The sequence below is a fragment of the Gallus gallus genome, chromosome 4, assembly GCF_016699485.2.
Source record: "Gallus gallus isolate bGalGal1 chromosome 4, bGalGal1.mat.broiler.GRCg7b, whole genome shotgun sequence".
Classification (NCBI taxonomy): domain Eukaryota; kingdom Metazoa; phylum Chordata; class Aves; order Galliformes; family Phasianidae; genus Gallus; species Gallus gallus.
This window is the reverse complement of record NC_052535.1, coordinates 87,312,433-87,333,520: the sequence shown is the minus strand read 5'-3', so window position 1 is coordinate 87,333,520 and position 21,088 is coordinate 87,312,433. Positions and strand designations below refer to the sequence as shown.

The 21,088-nt window shown below is 35.6% G+C and overlaps 1 protein-coding gene across 7 annotated transcripts in view; it reads left to right on the top strand.

Moving 5' to 3' along the window:
- Positions 1 to 21,088, top strand: part of CTNNA2 (catenin alpha 2) — a 454,729-nt gene that overhangs the window by 134,008 nt on the left and 299,633 nt on the right. For all 7 annotated transcript variants that reach the window (NM_205136.2, NM_001396955.1, XM_040698739.2 and 4 more), the window contains one exon: positions 619 to 822. In NM_205136.2, coding sequence (NP_990467.2) covers positions 619 to 822 — 204 coding nt within the window. The remainder of the gene's footprint in view (positions 1 to 618; positions 823 to 21,088) is intronic.

Sequence of the window (21,088 nt, the reverse complement as noted above, 5' to 3'; positions counted from 1 at the left end):
TCTTTAGTATTTATTTTGTAGGAATTTGGTAGATAATTTATCCATAGGAAAGATTAGGAACTCTTTGAAGCTGCTGAAATAAGAAATGCTAAAAGAAGCAAGATCTAGAATTATATAATCATAGAATGGCTTGGGTTGGAAGAGTCTTTAAAGCCCAGGTATTTCCAGCCCCCTGCTGTGGGCAGGTTGCCCAGGGCCCCATCCAGTCTGGCCTTGATTGCTCCCAGGGCTGAGGCACCCACAACTCTCTGGGCAGCCTGTTTGTTCCAGTGCCTCACTAGCCTGTGAGCAAAGAATTTCCTCCTAACATATAATGTAAATCTCCACTCTTGGAGTTTAATACTATTCCTCCTTGTGCTATCACTGTTAGACCATGTAAAAAGCCAGTCTACTTCCTGTTCACAAGGTCCTGTTAAGAACTGGAAGGCTGCAGTGGAGTCCCCACTGGAACCTTCTCTTCTCCAATCTGAACGAGCCCAACTCCCTCAACCTGTGTTGGGGAGGTTGTCCAGTCTTTTGATAATCTTGTTGGCCCTCTGGACCCATTCCAACAGATCCACATCTTTCATCGACATCCATTTATCCTGCTAATCTTCTCATTACCATTTTGCTTTTCAGAACAAAATCATCTTAGACCCCATGACGTTCAGCGAGGCCCGCTTCAGGCCCTCTCTGGAGGAGAGGCTGGAGAGCATTATCAGTGGGGCAGCGCTGATGGCAGACTCCTCGTGCACGCGGGATGACCGCAGGGAGCGCATCGTAGCTGAGTGCAACGCCGTGCGGCAGGCACTGCAGGACCTGCTCAGCGAGTACATGAACAATGTAAGTGATACATGTTTAGTACTGGTTTCTTTTCTGCTAAATCATTAAACTTTTCCCTAGCAAAAGGCTTTACTGTTAAAAAAAATACAACAAGCAATAATGCCTCGTCGTATGAAGTGTTTGAATCATTTCCCTTTTAAATATCTTGCAAACTTTTGGCAGAACTTTGGTACAATTGGAAGTTCACAGGGATGTCTTTTGGTCTGTGGAGGAACTCCTCACTCGCCATAGCTGTAGCATTAAAGTTCCTTCTTGTACACTAAACAGCCAGCAAATAATCACACTGGGATAAAATATTTTTAATGAAACCTAGTGGCAAGCAGTGTCAGTGGATAATAGCCTGAGAACAATTTTCACTAATGAAAATGAGTACAGTTCATTATCCATATATAATATTTTATATATATAATATATCAATATATAATAATTTGATATATATCATATATCAAAATGATATCCACTGTGTAATAATGGTCATTGTGTGTATTTGATAAGATGCTACCTATAGATGCTCATGTGAGTTAATGTGTTGGCTGTGTGGGTTAAGCCACTGAAGGTCTTTGCTTGCCGTTGGAGCTATTAAATATTCTTTAGCTGTGAAAACAGTAATACTAATCGGTATTGCTGTTTCCACAACAAGAAGTCTACTGTGCCTTAAGTACAGCTGTTTGTGGAAGGACTCAAGAGCTGTTGACAATGTGGTGTTAGCCTGCAGTGCGTAGCCTTTGTTCTACTTAACTTATCCCAGAAAATTACTCCTGAGTCCTGTGGAAGATGTGTGAGTTCCCAAGCCATATAAACAACTTAAAAATGGCAACTTACTGTGGGGAGAACTATAAAGAAATGATTTTTTCCCTTCTAAAAAAATGATAGTTGCCATTTGAAACAAGCAGTCGTGACTATCATCACCGTTCTGTGACCTTCTTGGCACTGGAATGTAATACCAATGGAAAGTTTTAAATTCTCTTTCCAAACTTTATATGATCTTAAATATCTGCAAACAGGTGTCTGAACAAACGTTCTCAGACTGACAATCCTACGTTATGCTTGTCTGTCATTTCTACCAGCTATGACTGCAATTTTTGAATCTTATGTTTCTGGAATCGTTAAAATATCATTAGTAAGACTGTCCAAGGATGAACCTTTAACATAGTTATGTACACTGTTACACAGTTATATGGTAGGCTGATGAACAGCAAAATTCAATCCTTGAGTTATTTTGTTGTACATACAGGAACTACGATGGCATTTTAAGGTATTTATTCCAAATAGTAGTTACCATAAAAAGTAGCTGTTAATGCTGGTGCAGAATTTGAAAGAATATATTTGCTTTTTGTTGTTGTTAAATTGAGTGATGGTTGAAAAGTTCTTGTAATGTGATAGAAAGCAAAGTGAGCTCTTGCATTCTTGGTTAGACATTATGAAGAGGCTTTGATGGAAGGAAATGTTCTGGATTGCTTCCTACAAAATCTTGCTATATAGAATTATTAGTTAAGTATCATTGTTACAGGTCTTTCAAAAAGAGATCTGATGGATTGTCATTTGTCATTGCAGTGCATCTTTTTAAGTGCGCGGGAATATAATCAATTTTAGCTCTTTTATATAGCTATTGAATAAACGTTGTAATAACTGAATATATACCCAATTTCCTAAAAAGTGAAGTACTTCTAACTTAAACACATCTGGGATAGCAGAATTTAAGAATGATATTGCATTAAACACTGTCTAAGCTGATCACAGTGGATACAAAAGGTGGGATTCAGTTTACATCTGAAGACACAAATTTATGTTTTAACATGCAGATACATATAGCTAAATGAGGATCTCAGTTCATCTAAAGTAGATGCCTAGTGCCATTTTAAATTACTGGTTCTGGTAATTTTGGATCATTTGAACTGAGACTCTTGGCCACAGTGTGCCAGTAGGAAGCTTTTGGATCTACCGTAGGCTTTTTGTTATGTCTGCCAGCCCCACATCCATGTTGTGAGTGCTCCACGAACAGCAAATGGATTGACTACTACCTTCATCAAATAAACTGAGCCTGAGGTGTTTAAGCTTCTTTTTTAAGTGATGGGTATCAGGTGAATCCGGTTAAGGCCTTTCATAAGCTAAGTTTTATAATCTGATCTATGATAAGCTGAATAACTCTATCTGGGGACTACAGACTTATATTAACTAAATCTCCATCAACGAGAATGGAAGATTAGATACCTAGCTTGTAGACAGCTCTTTTGAGCATCTACCCAGAGACTGAATTTCTCTCATTTGTCTACCTTAGCAGAATTGATTCAATATTTAAATTTTTGCTAGGGATGTATTTTCTTTGCAATAACACTGAGCATGTTCCTTATCATTAAAAAAGATCTTATTTGCAAAGTTTTTTGAAAGCTTGGGTAAGTTTCAAAAGGGTAAAACTGAATCATGAGCACCAAGCCTGCCTAACATGATGAAGTTGTAAGTCTGAGTCTGTACCTCTGAGATGATTTGGTGAAGATGGACATATTTAACTTCTGCCCACAGAGACTTAAACCACTGAAATCCTTCTATCATTTCAAATCACATAAAATATTATTTGACCTTGTATTTTTTCACTCTTTTTGATAACACCTGGAAAATGATGGATCGGTTTGGCTGGTGATTGTTGATCACATCTGCATACTCCTTTGATACTTGTCATGAGATAAAGAAAGCATAGAACAAATTGACTATTCAGTGGTCCTAGTTTACAGTTACAGACAATGTAATTGCTGGATACTTGCAGTGTCATTTAGAGTCAATGTAAGGTCAATCGTTCTCCAGCTTAAAAGTGTTCCTTTCTAGTTAACTTCTATGATTGGGAATCAGAGGGGACTTCCAACTGCTTAGTAACCAAGTAGATTCTGTAATCCCTTTCACCATGTTAAACTTTGACACTGCATAGAACTGTACAAATTTGTTGTAGTTTGCATTCTATCTTACTTTAAATTTCTGTAGATACGAAGTAAAATATAGTGCAAAAGAAACACTCAGAATGAAATTGTCATTCTTGAAGTTTTCACTGATTATTTATTTATTTGCTGTTGTACCTGTGGATGGTATTCAAGGCACGAAGAGGAAACTGGGAGGGTTACAGGCAGTTGTATGGAACAGAAGGTTGGCTGTGTGATGATACAAGCTGTTTGTGCTTTCTAGCTAAAGGCAACACAAGGAGAAAAAAGGGGGTTTTACCAGATTTTGCTACAAGAAAAGGAAATAGCATCTAGCTGAACAATGTAAGAACTTCAGCCTTTTATATAGCATAGGTTGTGTAAGAAAACTTCCTCCACCTGCAGAACACCCACTGTGCCAACCTCTTTCTTAGAAAGCTGCCTGTGGAGAGGTGTGCATCTTATCTTCTGTGCCCCTGCAGGGCTTTTTAAGTACATCCATCATATCTCCTGATATTCCCTGTACCTGTGGTCTGTTTTCATCGCTAGTTGCTTTAGCAGCTTTTGGTAGATCAATATACTCTGCCGCATTGCAAAGGAAAATTTCACACACACAACACTGTTGTTTCCCCTGTTTGCCTTTCCAGTCTTTATGGATCCATCACAGGCTGCCAGTTAGATTATAATGTTCTTAAGGTTAGTTTTATGTCAGAGAGAAATCTCTCTGTCTGTTACCCAAAGTTTACTGAAGTAAGTTAAAACTGTTGTGCAGTTCGGAAAACTGGATAAATAGATACCACAAGTCATTGTATGGTTTGGTGAGCAAGATGCAAGGTTGGTGATACTAAATTTCCAGATATGTGGCATAGAGATACGAGTGTAAAAAGATGCAAATGCCACTATCAGAATGTTGGCATCCAAATTAAAAAAAAAAACAAAAAAACAAAACAAAACATGAAAAGAAGTTCAGTTAAAGAGGACAGGGCAGATTTCAACTTAGAAGAGAAAAAATGGTGCTAGTTAAGTAGTTATGTCCTTTTTTATAAAGAATCATAGAATGGCCTTGGTTGAAAAGTTGCACAGAAGCTTTTAATACAAATGTTTCCCGTTCATTTAAATGGAAGTATTGTTTAGTGGATGGCTAGCTCTGACCGTGGCCTAGTTTTCTGCTGTTTTGGTCTTGTGGATCATTTATGACTTGTGTTGCAGGCTGATAGGAAACAGCAATCCTATGTAATTGCTAGCTCCAGCTCTTAAACTTAGATTCGTGGATTAGCAGTGTATTGCCAAATTCATGTACACCAGCTCTGGGCACTCTTTTTTGCAAGCATGAGGGTGCTGGTTGTTGATGTCTGGTTAGGATGAGAAAAGAAGAAAACGATATATTTAGAAAAATATGCTTTAAAAAGATGTTCTGACGTCATTGGTTTCAGTGCCAAATAAAGACAGACTGTGAATTTTGGGTTGCTGTGGAGTATCACAGACAAATTTGGAAAGTGGTTAACAAGTGAGTAAGCCATGACTGTTAAAGATCTCTGTAACCACTTGAATTCTGGCTTGGAAGGAGTACAAGTGCACATTTGAAAAGACATTTCCCATCCAGTTCAAATACCTAGTTATCTTCTCTAGCCTTTGGACTTGTTGAGTTAACCTTCATTCCCACCCAGTGTTCCTGCTCTCAGCCACTGCTAACATTTCAGAAGAGCATGGGTTTCAATTTGTTGCACTTGTGTTTCAGGACAGAGAATGCTTAGTATTGCTTATTGACTTTTTTGACTGCTCTTTGGAATGAACACGTCTTTCTAAATTCCTTGGGTTACTGCTATTTAATGTATAGGTGTGAGTTTCAGAGTTTGACAGGCTAGACTTGTTTTTGTTGATATTTTACTGGTATTACCATAGGAATAATGTTGCCTAGTGTTTGCTCTTTTCAGTCTTGTTCTCTAAAGCTGCTCCCTATTCCTGACTGCTGTTCACTGCAAATGAGATGCTACAGGCTATAATTCCTGTTTCTATGGAGAAGAGAATGTCATATTTTGAAGATGCAAAACGTAAGAAAACAGAGAGGGAAAATATAAGTCTCCAGGCAGTTTTTCTTCACAAATATATCAGTAAAAAGTTTTAACTTCTCAAAGTAAAACTGTAATGCTGCACTACATGAAAATGAAATGTCCTTAAAAGACAGCTAAAGTTACTGTGCTTGATTGGAGAATGAAAAAACCTGATAGCGAAGGAAAATCTATAAACTCTCAAGATACTGTCAGTTCCCGTGTTTAACAGCTCCATCTGAATTCATATTTAAAAGAGAAAAGCAATAATTCTTGAATAACCTTGCATAAGGTTAGACTGGGTGACAGTGAGCAGTAAATTACTGTTATGAGATAGAATGATGTCTGTAGCTGTTCTGGGATGGAGGCTGGGCTGAGTGACAGGCAACCGAATGCTGAGTCACCAAGACTTGATGTGACCATGACCACCTTGGCTGGACAAGGTTCTGGTTGGTACTGTTGTTGAACTCTGAGCTTTTTGAAGCATTTCTAGAGAAGAACAGCTTGTCTGAAAGTCCATATTATATTTCAAGCTGGAGGTAAGCTCGTTTACTACCCACTTTACACGTTGGGATGCTATACAAGCAGTTTTGTCTTCCCTAACTTGAAATAAACAACTGGAAACACAGTAGTTATGACTGGAGGAGAAGAATATGTTCCCAATTTGCAAATATTTTATGATGTGCCACAGTGTTTTTGCTCAAGTAGTTTAGGCTTTACGTTTATGCATCCCTCCAGAGTGCCTCAACTTCTCCTGACTGTACATAAATCACTATCTAAGTATGCTGCCTACATTATAACTCCAATAGGATTCAGCCACATTTCAAGGAACCTTTTGAGTCTTGTTTTTTGATCATCAGGGCCTCATAGGAGATGCCTAGTTTCTTTATGATGTGTTTACAGAAACACTGCACTGCTTACAATTACACAAGTGAGGTCTTTTTTTTTTTTCACATTTTGTTTTATTTGCTCATTCCTGCATTTTCTCATTTTGCAAGTCCATGCTTTTGTTTATTTTTGTAGCAGATTCAGTTAACAACATTGATGTTTTTTATCAAAAACAAATAGAAAAGCCCTCTGCAAAGCAAGTCTTTATGGCTTGAGAATGACAAACATGCAAACAAAATTTGCCTTGACCTCAGGTTTCTTTGTTCATGGAATAATACGGCCCTGTGGTATTTCATCTGTTTGGATTTTTTAATTCACTGAGTTATGACTTGTTGTCATGGTTTTATGATTTTTGGTTATCGGGACTTTCTAAACTGCAGTACTGATGGCTTTGGCTTGGTGGTGTTCATTGGAGAGCATTCTGTAGGTGTATGCTGTGTTTGTAAAGCTGGACCATGATGTGCCTTCAAGAAAGCGTTGTATCTCCTGATAACTTGTAAATAAATAATGAGATTTTTGGAATCTGAGGCTGAATTGCTATATTAGGTTGAATGATGTTTCTGACAAGGTATTTCCCTCTGAATTAACATGGGAGTTTTCTAGATTGCCAGTAAATTCAACTAAATGCCTGTATGAGAGAACCTATTTTTTCATTTTCCTTTATCTCTATATGCAATTAATGATGCAATTGACATGAAGGGTCGGAAAAGCTATGCTCTAATGATGTTATTTTACAGTCTTCTTTGAATTCTTTTCCTTAATATGACTTCATTGTTATTCCATTATTAACTGAACTGCATTTTTAAGAGTCCTTTTGATACCAGACATGCTCATTACTGGAAATCTTGCAATTATTATTTCTGTAACTGAGAAGTACTGAGTATACTAAGAGTACCTACTCCTTTTAAATTCAATATATTTAGACCAAAAGTGTTTTGGTAGGAAAAAAAAAAAAAAAAAAAAAAAAAAAAGCAGCAGCACAAGTTTTCCTTCTACTGAATGCTGTATTTTTAACTCATTTTTGTTTTGCATTAATTGGTTTTGATCTTTCTAAAATGTGTTCTTACAGAAGTAATGACTTCTGCATCACTGCTTTTGATATGCTGGAAAGCACAGTGGTAATGTTTGTAAAGTTTAGGCTATCTGAAAATAATATTGTTAAAGCTATTTGTTCACCTGTAGAAAAGTCTTTGAATATGTGGTGTGATTCATAACTTTAATAATTTTTCTTCATACCAGAGTTAGCATTTAAGGGTCATTAGTTCGTTATTTTTCCTTGTCAATAGCAGTGAGAAAGTAATTTCTCATGGATTTTATACTATATTTGTAGCATTATGATTATTATCTCCATGTGCATCTGTCTTTTGTGTATGCATTTTAGTTTCAATGTTTGCACGGTCCAGATACATATTGTTATGCAGTGTATGCTTTTGAATGCAAGGTAAAGCATTCAGAGTGCCTTTAGTGTTATTGGGAATGCATCAAAATAAGCATGAACCTAATGGAATTATTAAGCATCAGAAAGCTGTATCCTGAAGCCTCCATAACATCTTCTGTTCACTTAATGATTTTTTTTTTTTTTATATGCACAGTATATCCACATTCTTTCGATTGAGGAAAACCTGAAGGTATCAGTGGAAACTCAAATAGTATATTAACTATACACATTTGTGTCTTTGGGATATTATTATTCTGTAGGTGAGCAGGGGAGGGTGTATCTATAAAGAGACACTGGAGCTTCATGAGCGTGTGAGTGCATACCAGCAGTGTATTCTTGGTCAGGGCATTTGTGTCCCAGTTTAGGAAATGGGTTTGTATCACTTCTCTTGAGTATTGCCAAAATGTCCCATAGCAATGCTTGAAGTCAGATTTGAGCAGTTTGCTAGACTTGCTTCCTTCTCATTAAGAGCCTACAGAAGGCACATGGAACTGGGGGAAGGACAGAGGATGTGAAATTGATCCTGTTGAATACATTCAGGTATTCAAATACGTTGAATGCATGAAAAGCATCAAGGATCCACTTTCCCACAAACAGGCAGAGAACCCAAATCTATGTATGAATGTTATTACAGTGCTTACACTTCCAATTAGCAATCCAGACTAGTAAACCAGGAGGTTACATTACTGTCCACTAAGCTCTGCTTTGCACATACTGTGTTGGTTTGAGTTATTCATGTTTTTACCTACACAAGGAATGATTTTAACTCAGAAGAATTCATATTAGAGCACTGTCATCTGAAGTCATGGTAATAGATGTCCAGAAGAGGGCACACTTGCATACCAGAAATGTTTTCTACATAACTGGAGATCTGCATTCCGATGCGGTATAGCTGCAATCAAAGCAAATGTAATAAAATGTAAAATGAAGAGGTTAATTTTTAGTAGTTATGGGATTTTTAGAAGAAAATAGATTCAAAAGGTTATTTGAGAAAATATATATATTTAAATCAAGTTAATATTAAGTGTGTTAATTATCAAATAGAAATTGAATGTTAAGTTCTACTTGCATTTTTTGAAATGCCTTGATAATTTTATATTTCACTAGCAGATTTGGCAAGCAAGGGATAAGAGCTTCCCCTGCCCTTCTGAAATTATTTCAGATGCAGACTTATGATGCAAGGCTCAAGAACACATGCAAATTAGTATAGACTAATTTAAAATTGCCTTCTACAACAGACATACATGATAAAATGCAAAGAGATATATCCAAGTTTGCTGGGCTTTGACATAGAACCTGGAGAATTATCTTATGGCTTCATAAATACAGTAGACAAATTGTGTCTCATGACCTGGTAACTCATCGCTTTTTCAGAATTATTTATTAGACAGACTGTGGAAGAACGTGTGGTTTATTTTTGTGTATCTACTTGAGAAATGAAAAGCATGAAAGGCATCTGTACTGTAAGCAGCTCCCTAAAACTTAGTGAAATAATAAGAGGAAATAATTGTTTCGTTTCTTTGAGGATTGAGTTGGAGGAATAAATTCTTTCCATATTTGGATTTTTTTTTCTTTCAAAATTTTTCATAGTGATTCAGTTTTCATAATATTTGATAACATTTGGAGGCTTTCTCAGAGCCTTTTCTTTTAGCAGAGGTTGCAACCATTTCAAAATGTTGTAGCATGTATTTGACTTCAACAGAATGGAATGAAACATTTTGTGAAGTCTATTTCTCTGTAATAAGGCTTTAAGCTTATGTGCTTTATAAAGTAAGCTATGATTAAGCTTATGGTAACATATTGACTCTGTATTTTCACAATACATATGTTCTGTAGGTTGTTTGTATGTTTGTCAGTTAATTAACTGATACCTTGATTAATTCTTTCATTTGTCAGTTATTTAAAAATAAAAATAAAAAAAATGGAGAAACCCAGTTGGATGCATTACAGTACTTGACAATACTGGAAATTGTTTTGGCCATTTGGTCAGGTTTTGAGTTAAGCACATGAGTTATAATTTCCTTTTATTCAAAGGAAATTCTTCCAATTTATGCTGAGGATTGACTCATATCTTTTATAGCATCAGAGATTTTTTTGTATTGTAGTGAAACATTTCAGTGTGAAGTCAGAGATCCCCAAAAGACAATTATGGAGCTTAAAGTGGACAGTGACTGAGTTTTTTCTGATAGCATCTAAAATACCTAGGGGCACAATGTGTAGTAATGTAGTTACTATAAGGCAGTCAAATTCATTGCCAAATCGTATTTGAATCCTGGGATCAGATAAATGAGATTTTAATTGGGTTTTAAGGGTAAGCTGAATAAGTAGATAAGGTAGAATTAACCAGAGACATATTAATTTAATGAAATCTTTGGTTCTCTTAAGCTGTTGCATTAAACACCATTCAGTCTCTGCTGAAAAGAGGCATCGTAGCAGGTTAGAAGGAGTTTGACAGTGATAGGTAAGACAAATGATGGTATCAGATGTAATCACTTAAGCACATAGTAACATAACTGCATTATGTGGAACACAGGGAAGTCATGAAACTGGTTGACATTCCATTAGCTATATTTTATCATAGACAAAGGAAGCAATTAAACAGAAGCACGTCTAGGGGTTTCCAACCTGGTTGGACCATTCACCCAAGGGATTTATGGGGCTATTGATTTGTGTTAATTGTTTCTTATGCAGGACGCCAGAAGGTGCTGTGATGTGAAGTTGTTGTAACTATTTCTTGTAAATTTCTTTTCTTTCTGAACTATCTTAATGATTTTTTTTTCCTAACATCAATTAGTGTTATGAATTGCTAGATATATAGGAGGAGAAGAAAAAGAGAAAAATTGAAAGAAAAAAAAAAAAGAATGGGGGAGGAATTTTTTGCTATTTGAGTCAGTCATGAAAGCATTAGCTCATCACAAAATTATGTCTTATCATTCTGAATGGGTAGGTGAGCACAAACCCTTATGGATGCCTTTTGGTGCCTGCATATATAATAAAGCAAAATCCACAAGTGTCAGCAAGGAGTTGTTTATCATTATGTGAATGGATAAAGGAGTCCATCAGGGATCTAAAATGTAAGAACTCCAGGATGTAGATATCTCCATGAAAGGCAGCAAAGCAAATTCTAATGGTCTAAAATGTGATTGTATACCTTGTCGGCTTTGGGTCTCAGGTTTTATGGGGGCTGGTTCATCTCATGTGTTCTGCATGGATAGGCAGCACATAATGAAGCCAAAGGTTCGGCTTCAAGCATTTTGTCAGTGTGAATTTAAATTAAAAGTTACAAAATCAAATGTTTAGAAAACAAAGCAGTAAGAAGGTAATGTTTTGCAATTCCACATCATGGTCTAAGTGTTAAAATACATTTTGAAACAGAAATACAGAGGCAGTTCATTTCTTTCTTTACTTTTACCAGGATCTAACGAGGAACTTTGTTTACAAATCTGCCTTAGGTGAACAACCATTTATTTCTCTCTTGAAGCATTTTTTTCTTCCTTCAATGTAAATTAAAAAAAAAATATATGAATGAATAAATAAAAGATACGCCTGATTGCAAGTGTTCAGGACTAAGCTTGCAAAGTGCATCTACATCCAACCGTTTGTATGTACCAAACAATAAAGCTTGAAGGCTCATTAGCCTGGAATGACCCAACTGTGTTTTATGCGTAGGGGTCATTTCTTTACTAATGAGCCTCTAAGCCAGATGGCTAACCCCACAGTAGTCTAACTGCATTAGTGTGATTTAGATTTTTAGGCAAATTGCTCTTCTTTTCTTTCTTTTTTTTTTATTTATTAACAAACTGGAGCTGACAGACAGCTTTTCATAGAACTGTGTAAAACAAAGTATTTTGCCTTAGAAGATAAATGGCTGAAGTGGCTCTTTACTTCGTATCAATTTCTAATACAGTTGCTCATTTCTAATGATCATAGTTTGTTTTGATGATATCCCCATGTTCTGAACAGAAAGTTAGTTTGATTGTTTTTCATCTCTACTGGATTTTGTTTCAATAGACAGTTAATCCAATCTTACTGCATCATATCTGGGGAAAAAGTAGAATGTAAAAGAAGAATGATCTGCACAGGTGGAAGGAAAGGAATACTATTTGCTTTTTAATGTCTGTCACCTTCTAGAATCCCTCATGTAGAATTTTTAGTTGACTTTATGAATTTAAGATGTCTCAGGTGATTGGGATGACAAATTGCTGCTCATTTGGGCCTGGATTCATATTTCTGCAGAAACCTTTTTTCAGTCAGAGGAACCTGGGCATTTTGGATTCCCTCTGATCAGTTGAAAGAGTTTGACACCTTCAAAACACACTAAGTTTTAAGTTGATCGTTTTCGAGGGATGCTTTTACCATTGTCTAAAGTGTCCTCAAGACAGATTTGGAAATAAGACAAAAATTTTCATAGAGAACAGGCCTTAAGAGAGGAGGACTTGAAGGAAGGGCGGTTTACAAAGGACAAAGTCAGAAAGAGTGTTGTGGAGATGGCTTTGAACGAGAGTTTCAAACACTGCATGAATGAGCATCTGTGTCCTTTTGGCAATCCCATATTTGAAGGAAATTTTGATACAGTAGGTTGTTCGTGTCTGATATAGTGAGTAACTTCAGATGATGATTTGCACATATCTTACGGGCTTTTGTTGCAGTGATGTTAAATAATTCTGTATAGGTTCTCAGTGCTGAAAATTGCTCTTATCTTGAAAGAAGGTGGCTACATTTGAAGGAAAGAACATAAAATGGGTCAGATTTATGTGGCCCAGTATCTTTTCTCTGATAATGGTCACAGGGGGTGACTAAAGAAGAGTATAAGAACCTGACAAACATTGTGATAGTGATTCTTTGCAAAATTTATTCTCTCTGCCTCGAGCAATTTATGGTCCAGGGAGTTCCTACACAAAAGGTGATCTTTTTTGTTGAAAAATGAATAATTTAGGATCCTTTCTTAAACAGTCTGTAGAGCATTAAGGATTTTAGAAATGTACACAAGTCTCTAGAGTAGCTATTTAGCATCTTTTTTTTTTTTTTTTTTTTTTTTTTTTCTTTTTCCCCTTCAATTTTATGTGTTGTATAGTCCAGGATGTATCAGGAAGGGGAGAAATGCAACAGCTGTAACTTTTTGGTAGTTTTATTTGTAGGTATTTTAAAACTGTATTGAATCAGTTGTTAAGGATGTCATCAACTTTTCCTGCAGTTTTATTTATTTATTTATTTAAATTTAAATTTTCAATACTGAAACAAAACTGAAGAGACAGTGTCATGTCCTTTGAATGTATCAAGTCCAATACATGGAGATTTGCTTGCTTAATATCCATGTGATTTTTGTTTTCCAACCATACCTGCCTCTCACCAGCTCCAATAACTTCCAAAGCAATGTGATTTTCCATCGTGGGAAATCTCCCTAAAATTATCTGTAAAGATACAGAGAAGAAGGTGGTCTGGCACCCTATGGAAGCAGGAATAAGACATGCTTCCTAAATAAGCCATGTTTATAAAGTCCTGGTAGTAGGTATAGTGTTTTCAGGTGCTTGTCGTCACATAGCAGCAGTGTCTAATCAAATCAAAAATGGGGACATGGCAATGCATTTTTCTTTGCCAGAAAATATTGCAAAATGTTTAGAAAAGCTTTGATTCGGTAAAACGGTTTTGCTATAAGCAGTCAAAGTCAGAATCAGGGCCAAAGCTGCATGAGATAACAACTTTCTTCTGAAAGGAAGAAGAAAAGCAGTGTCAAAGCATTAGAAAAATAAATGAATTTTAGATGTGAAAGTGCAAGAAAATCTTAATGCTGTTTTGATTTGCCAGTGCTCATAAATCTGTCTTCAAGAACTGGGGGACGGGTATTTTTCTGAAGGAGATACTAATCAAGGTTGAAGAAAACAGGTGATATTCTGTTTTATTCTGACTTGTGCTCATATTTCTTTGACTATACATTTCCTGATTTATTAGGATGCTCCTATGTGTGTGTATTTCACATTTTCAACTTCTGTCTCTCTTTACCCAAAGCCAAATGAACTCTTACTGAATGTTCAGTGTTAGGTAAAAACTGTTTTCAAATCTGTCGTTACTTTTAAGATTTGTTCTTTGAAGATTGAACTTCTACTTTCTAATTAAGAATATGAAGCTGGTGTCTGAGTCATACCTTAATTTGTAGTATGGGAAATGTAAGTAGTATTTTTTCTCTTTACTTCGTGTTGCCAAACTAACAGAATGACAATAATTTAACTGTGTTTTGTTTTTTTCTAACCAAACCATATAATTAAATGACTATGAAAACTAAACATCATTTCACATTCACTGAAGAGTGGTTACACTTTTACTGCCCTGTAAGCAAAGTTGTAATAACAAAATGATAGAGCATCGTATACTGCGTACATTTTTGTTCGTTAATAACAAATTCAAAATGATAAATACTTATCCTTCTGTAAAATCTCCTGAGAATTCAGTAGCACGGTAAATGTAATCTGCAGTTCTTTACAATTATAGTTTAAATAGACCAAGTCTAAAGGGAGTCTGCCTATTTGATTTTCAAATTTGCATCACTTAAAATCCAATCAGACCAACTGTTCAGATTTTTATTAGCTATGAAATACACGAATGGGTTCAAGGCCACGCTATGTATAGCAAATACATACCTTGTGTTACAGCATGGCTTATCTAACTTGTTACTTAGCATGTGATTCGACCTTCATCTCACAGAGACTGCTTGCATCGTTACTATATTAAACCCTTCGATTTTCAGTAACTGGAGTTTTATAGGCCAGCAGATTGCATTTGATTTTGTGAATTTGCTGTAACATATTGAGTTTAACGGATTTATGCAGGAAAGTAAAACAAAAATAATACAGCAAGCACTCAGAATTTTAGAACACGAGGGCATTAGGGTTGCAGGTGGCTAATATGGATGTTGGCATTGAATATTTTAGCATGGAAGCTAATCTGGTTTTGATGGAACGTTGAGCCAATGCGTTCAGGTGTTTGGATGGTAATCTGCATGGTCTCATCTACAGGAGACCGTAGTGACCATATGATGTACAACATTATATTCTCACTGACTGTGCTTAAAAACAAGGGATCTGTCCAAAGCATGCTAAAATAGATTTTAAAGGCCTGAAGCAATGGACTCTGTAAAAGCATTTCTCACCATGTAGCATCCTTTGTTACTTTTGATCATAAGGTAGAAGGAGGAATGTCCATTTGATGTTTTGATTATAATTGTTTGTTCATTGCAAGGTGGGTCTAAAACAAAAAAAAAACAAAGCTATTGGAAAAAAAAGAGGTTCATCTCCTTTCTTTCCTATTATGTCAAAACATGAACTTTGCCTTTTCCATCCAAATTCATAATGATGCACTCCAAACTTTATGACTTACTTCAAGACTTACTCTTATTACTCCAAACTTTTAAACATTTTTAATATATGGTAGGCAAAATTGTATTCATTCTAGCTGAGAATTTTAGGGGAACAATCAGACCAGTAACCTACTATTCATGTTCAGGTCAGCCGGCGGGAGCTGTCTGAGTTCTACTTGTTGGGTCAGATTACCATCAGTATTACTTTTCTTAATGATATGTTTGGAATATAGCAACCAATTTTCCCCATCTCTTCAGTGAAGTAAATTTCTCTAAAATTAACAATACTCACCAATACATATACTTCAAGGAGTATTTCATGATGACCTTGATTAACGAGTAATACAACTTGAACCATGTATGTAATGTTTATGAAATGTAGTCTTTTTTTTTTTTTTTCTGGAAAATCCTGGATATTTAATGCCTTGGTAGAACAGTTTGAATATTTGAGGATTTAAGGAACAAAGCAGGTCTACCAAATGGTAACTTTTTCAGTGCTTTTGAGGGACCAACTTCAGTGCTTAAGCTTTGCATCCTTTGCAAGCCATGAATCTCTCCCTGGCTGTCCTAAGTGATCCACAGAAGAGCTGAGTTAATCTACATTTTCAGCATGGGAAGCTTCTTGAAGGAGATGTTAAGGTTTTATTTCAATTGGAGTCTTTTGTGGGCTGGATCATCATCAAGACAATTCAAGCACTGTTTGAATCCCTGACTGTGATTATTGAATCCAAATAAGAATCTGATGAAAGAAAGGGAAGGGAGTTTTCAGCAGTGCCTAGTATAGAGTTTAAATAGAGTTAAACTTGCAATTTTTTTTTTTTAATATTTATTTGTTTATTTATTTATTTGCTGTTTCTTGCCATTTCCAAAAGACGGTAGCTATCAGATTTTCTGAAGGCACTGAATACCAGATAGCACCAAATGGGGAGAATTTCTGCTGAACAGTTAAAGCATTCAATATCATAGGAAATTAAAAATTATAGGATGTGAGGGAAAGAAGTCTTAATATAGCTACTAACCACTATTTTTATAAAATACACCATGAGTATTATGAGTGCCAAGAATATCCTAACCATCGTATTGATTTTATAATGTTTTCCTGACTCTGGTATTGCAATGCAGTGACATTTCATTACAGTCAATGGAACTATAATAACTGAAGTGCAACACCAGCTGATGGAAATAAAATTAAATCTATCTTCAGTAATAAAGAAGTGACATCCACCAAAAATAGAATACAGACCAGTTTTCAAGTTTAAAATGTTCAATTACAACTAGCTATAAATAAAAAGTATTTGTACTTAACAATCAGATAGTATAATTTCTCCTAGATTTCTTCAGAAACTTCCTAAAGCAAATGCTTATGCATGTACATGGATGTTCGCCTCCTTTAACAGAAAGCCACGCAGTCGTGACATAAGCATTTTGCAAAATATATTTAGCAAGGTTTCTTAAATATCTTCCCATTCCTGGTGACAGATAAATTAAAAATAAGCCTGTTTGAGGGATTGAAAAATATAAATCTCGCCCTGCTTTTATGCTTATGCTATTAGAGTACATACAGAATTTTCAAGAGCATGGACCCCTAAGCATTTGTGTATCATTAAGCATCACTTTGGATTGGAAATACACCATGCTTCAGTGAATGAGTACTAACACATATGATTAAAGGAATAATTAAAAATATAACCTAAAAAAAAACATGCAGTATATATATTTGCTGCAGTAGCGTTGAAATGACACTACATGCACAAATATCATGATACTAAAAGCTTTCATCAACAGATAGACGTTTTTTCTTTTTCTTTCTTTTTTTTTTTATTTTCTTTTTAAAATTTTTTCTCCAAGAAAATAAAATTGCTGTCTTTGCTTTGATCCCGTATCTGACTTCTTCATGTGTAGTGACTGTGCTTGACTAGCAGCTTCTTTATTGGTTTTTGTTTTTAACACGGTCTGATAGTGATGGGATAATGGGGAATGGTTTACAAGTAAAAGAGGGAAGATTTAGATTCAGTAGTAGAGAGAAATTCTTTACTCAGAGAGTGGTGAGACACTGACAAAAGCTGCCAGATCTGGTGGGTGGCAACCGAACCTATGGCAGGGGATTAGAACTAGATGATCTTTACGATCCCCTCCAACTCAAACCACTCAGTGATTCTATTCTGAATAACAGGTGAAATAAATTTATTATTGGATTTCAATCCAATCATCACTTGAGAAAACAAAGTTTGCTTTCATTGATTTGCTGGATGCTAGAGGCGTTGGCAAATATATTTCATGCGGTTCATCTGATCCATAGCATTCTGCCAAGTGTTGCTATAATTACATTTTGTGAATCCAAAGAAAGAGGAAACTTGCATCCTACATACTAAAGTGATAAGCGCTTAAGGATTGGACTACTAGAACACTGGACTTTCTAACAAATGTATGTATGGTTATAGTGCCCGGTTCTTTGGTCCACTTTCTCAGGATTGTATTGGTACAAAAGAAATTATTCTATGTGCATATTTTGCCGTATATAAAACATAATGTGTAAAAGGCACAATGTGTAAGAGCGTATTACATTTAATTTAGCTAGTTTAGGGAAAACAACGTGCAGTTTGTCTTCCTGACTTCATTCAGTTCTCTCTTGCAAAAGGAGGACCTAACTCAAACTTCCTTAAGTGACCTTTTGAAAGAGTTATTAAGAATTCAGAACAATTCTTACCATTTTCATCTTGATCTTGATGTCTGTATTACTCTTAGTAGAGTCATTTTCATTTCTGTGGCTCCTTTCAAAATTCCCTGACATTTAACTGACAAGATCTACCTGGAACATAATGTGTGAAGACCCTAGCTGAAAGAGAGCAGAAAGAGCCTGACACTGGGATATGAAATGCAACCTTCTCCTGTCACTTTGATATTAAAGCACGCCTGGCACCTGCAACCCTATTTCTCTGATGTGGATGGTAAAAAATGTAGTTGAGATAAGTTATAGACTCATCTGATTTCTTCTTTACAAAGGTCTTCATTATTGTTTTCTTCATATCTTGAATTCTGTATTTTTGAGGGATATATTTTTCTTCCATGTTCCAGAAAAGACATTTCTTCCTATCCTGATATATAATTTGATTAAACAAGTAAGCGGCGGAAGCTGGCCATGGATGTTGAGAAGACCTAATTTCTTCCTGTTCTTTTTGAAACTTGAAAACATTTTTATTGAATTCTTAGAAAATACGGTTCTGTGGAGAGACAATATATTTGGGAAAAGAAAACTTCCTATTTTTTGTCATTATTATTATATCAGGGTGGTTAAGGGACAAATGTGAATTTGACAGTCACTCAACACTGCATGTTTTGTAGAAGGTGCTTTTGTACTTAGTAATAGGATCTTGGACTTAAATAATGACATTGGAGCAGGGAGAGCAGGACAGTCATGATGGAAGCCTACACTGATGGGGAGGGTTGGTCTTCCAGTTGTTGGTTTCCTTGCTGAGTCATTTGCTAGCATCTGTAATTTATTGTAGTGAAACCATAGGAAACATGGCAAACTTCCTATCTGCCTCCCTAAGAAGGGTGAGAGGATTTTCCATTAAAAACACAAACAGCTTTTGGAACAAGTTACCCAAAGGTCTTCAACTATGCAGCATTTCAAGACCAGGGTAGACAAAGTCTTGAGCAACCTACTCTGATCTCATAGCTGACACTGCTTGGTGCAGGAGATTGGACTATGGGAACTGTGAAGTCTCTTCTGGCCTTTATGATTTTATGGTTTAAGAGAGTTTGGACACAGCAACAGGTCATTTGACATTCAGAAGTCTTGCACATTTGCAGCTGACAACAAACTATTTCTGGCATTTTGCAGTATGTGCTGGAACTGGTATTCTTGTCAGCTTAAGAAGCAGCACAGAAGTAGAATTTTAATTATTAATGGATACTGATTTCTTGTAGAAGGATAGTACCCAGGTACATTTAACCCCCATCTGACTCTCCATATGCTTCTGCCAATTTTTAAGCTAAAAGCAGATGTTGGTTGCTTTCATTGCATTTGCTCCTCTTTTGCTAATTATTATAAATGAAAAAGTATCATAGTGTCTTGGTGTTTGTTTTTTTCTTTTTCTCAAATTAAGAAAAATAAAAATGGCCTTACTGCAAAACGTACTCAACTTTGTGAAGTAAATTCTGTACAGAAGTTGTGAGCTTTGGTTCTTTGTGTGAGTCCTGGATTCTACAAGAAAAAAACTATTTGAGAATAATGTAATTTAATAAACAGACCAACAACAACAACACACACGCAAGTACCCACATTCATTTGCTTTTCTAATTCATTTAGAGAAAAGAAAGAACACAACTTACAGAAACACTCAATAGTTGGCTAATGAAAAAAAAAGGTTTATTAGATTCGAGGCTGAAGGTGGAAGGGTCATCTTTTGATTGAGAGATGCATTTCTTCTGTCATTGCTTTTTGGTATTATTTTGCTTCTGCATGTTATTTACAAATGCTACTTTTTGTCACTGTACCCAGTCACACTTTCAAACTTTCTCCGTGTCCATTTGAAATTATTTTTAAAATATATTTTAAAATTTCTTTTCCTAGCCAGGATGTTGGAAAAACTACCCCACATTTCCCTCAAATATGATTGCAGTTTGCTAATAAATTAACTAAATTTAGAGCTTAAGGACATGTTAGTAACTTGTATTCCTTGTAAAAATTCACCAAAACAGCACTTGCCAGATAAGTTCTTTGCTGCTTATCATTTCCAATAGAAAGCATGATTTATGAGTATTCTAGGGAAAATGACTTTCTGCAAACCTCATCTTTCATAAAGCAAAAGAAGACTAATGAGGGCCATCTTTGTTTTAGAAAATAAATCAAGTTTCCATGCAAATGCATCAGATTTCCTAATGTGTCTGTATTTGTAAAGCAAATCTGTTGAAACAGTGATTTGCATTAGATTGTGCTAGATCATGTTAATTTATAAGAAAAAGAGCTCACCTTTAAAGTAAGTTTCTTTTTGTAGTTTTCCACTAAAGTTCTTTGAATTCTGTGGCAGTACCATGTGTTCAGTTAACCTAATTAAAGTGCATTGATTCTCACTTAAACCTTGTTCAAACTATGGAAGTAAAACTGCTTTCCGTGGGAAACAGGCTTTTAAAATGTGTTTTATGAGAATGTAGAATATTCCTTTCTGATGAATGAGCTTTGAAGTAAGCCTTCAAAAGATGAATGAATGATAACTAAATCACCAAATTACGTCATACAAAGAGAAACAAAAGAAGGGGATATTCTGATCCTAACTCATCTTTCACTAAATGACATATTTACTTGGACAGAAATATTTTCAACCCAATTGTTTTTGAGTTTCTTAACAAGTCATGTTACTGTGGCTGCTCTGTGAAGTTCAAAGTGATGAATCTAACTGTGTGCTGATTCCACAATAAACTTTCATTAAATTAGTTTTAGTAAAATCTTTGAGAAAATCCACAGTAAGTAGCTTTCTTAACCAAAACTACACTTTAATTGCTTCATAGAAAAATAAGCCTTAAAAGATTTTTAGATATTTGAGGCATCAAAGAATCAGAAATTTCTTATTCTGTTTCCAGAAATTTCGTTTTCAGGACAGAAATTTTTGATGATGTAATTGATGGTTATCAA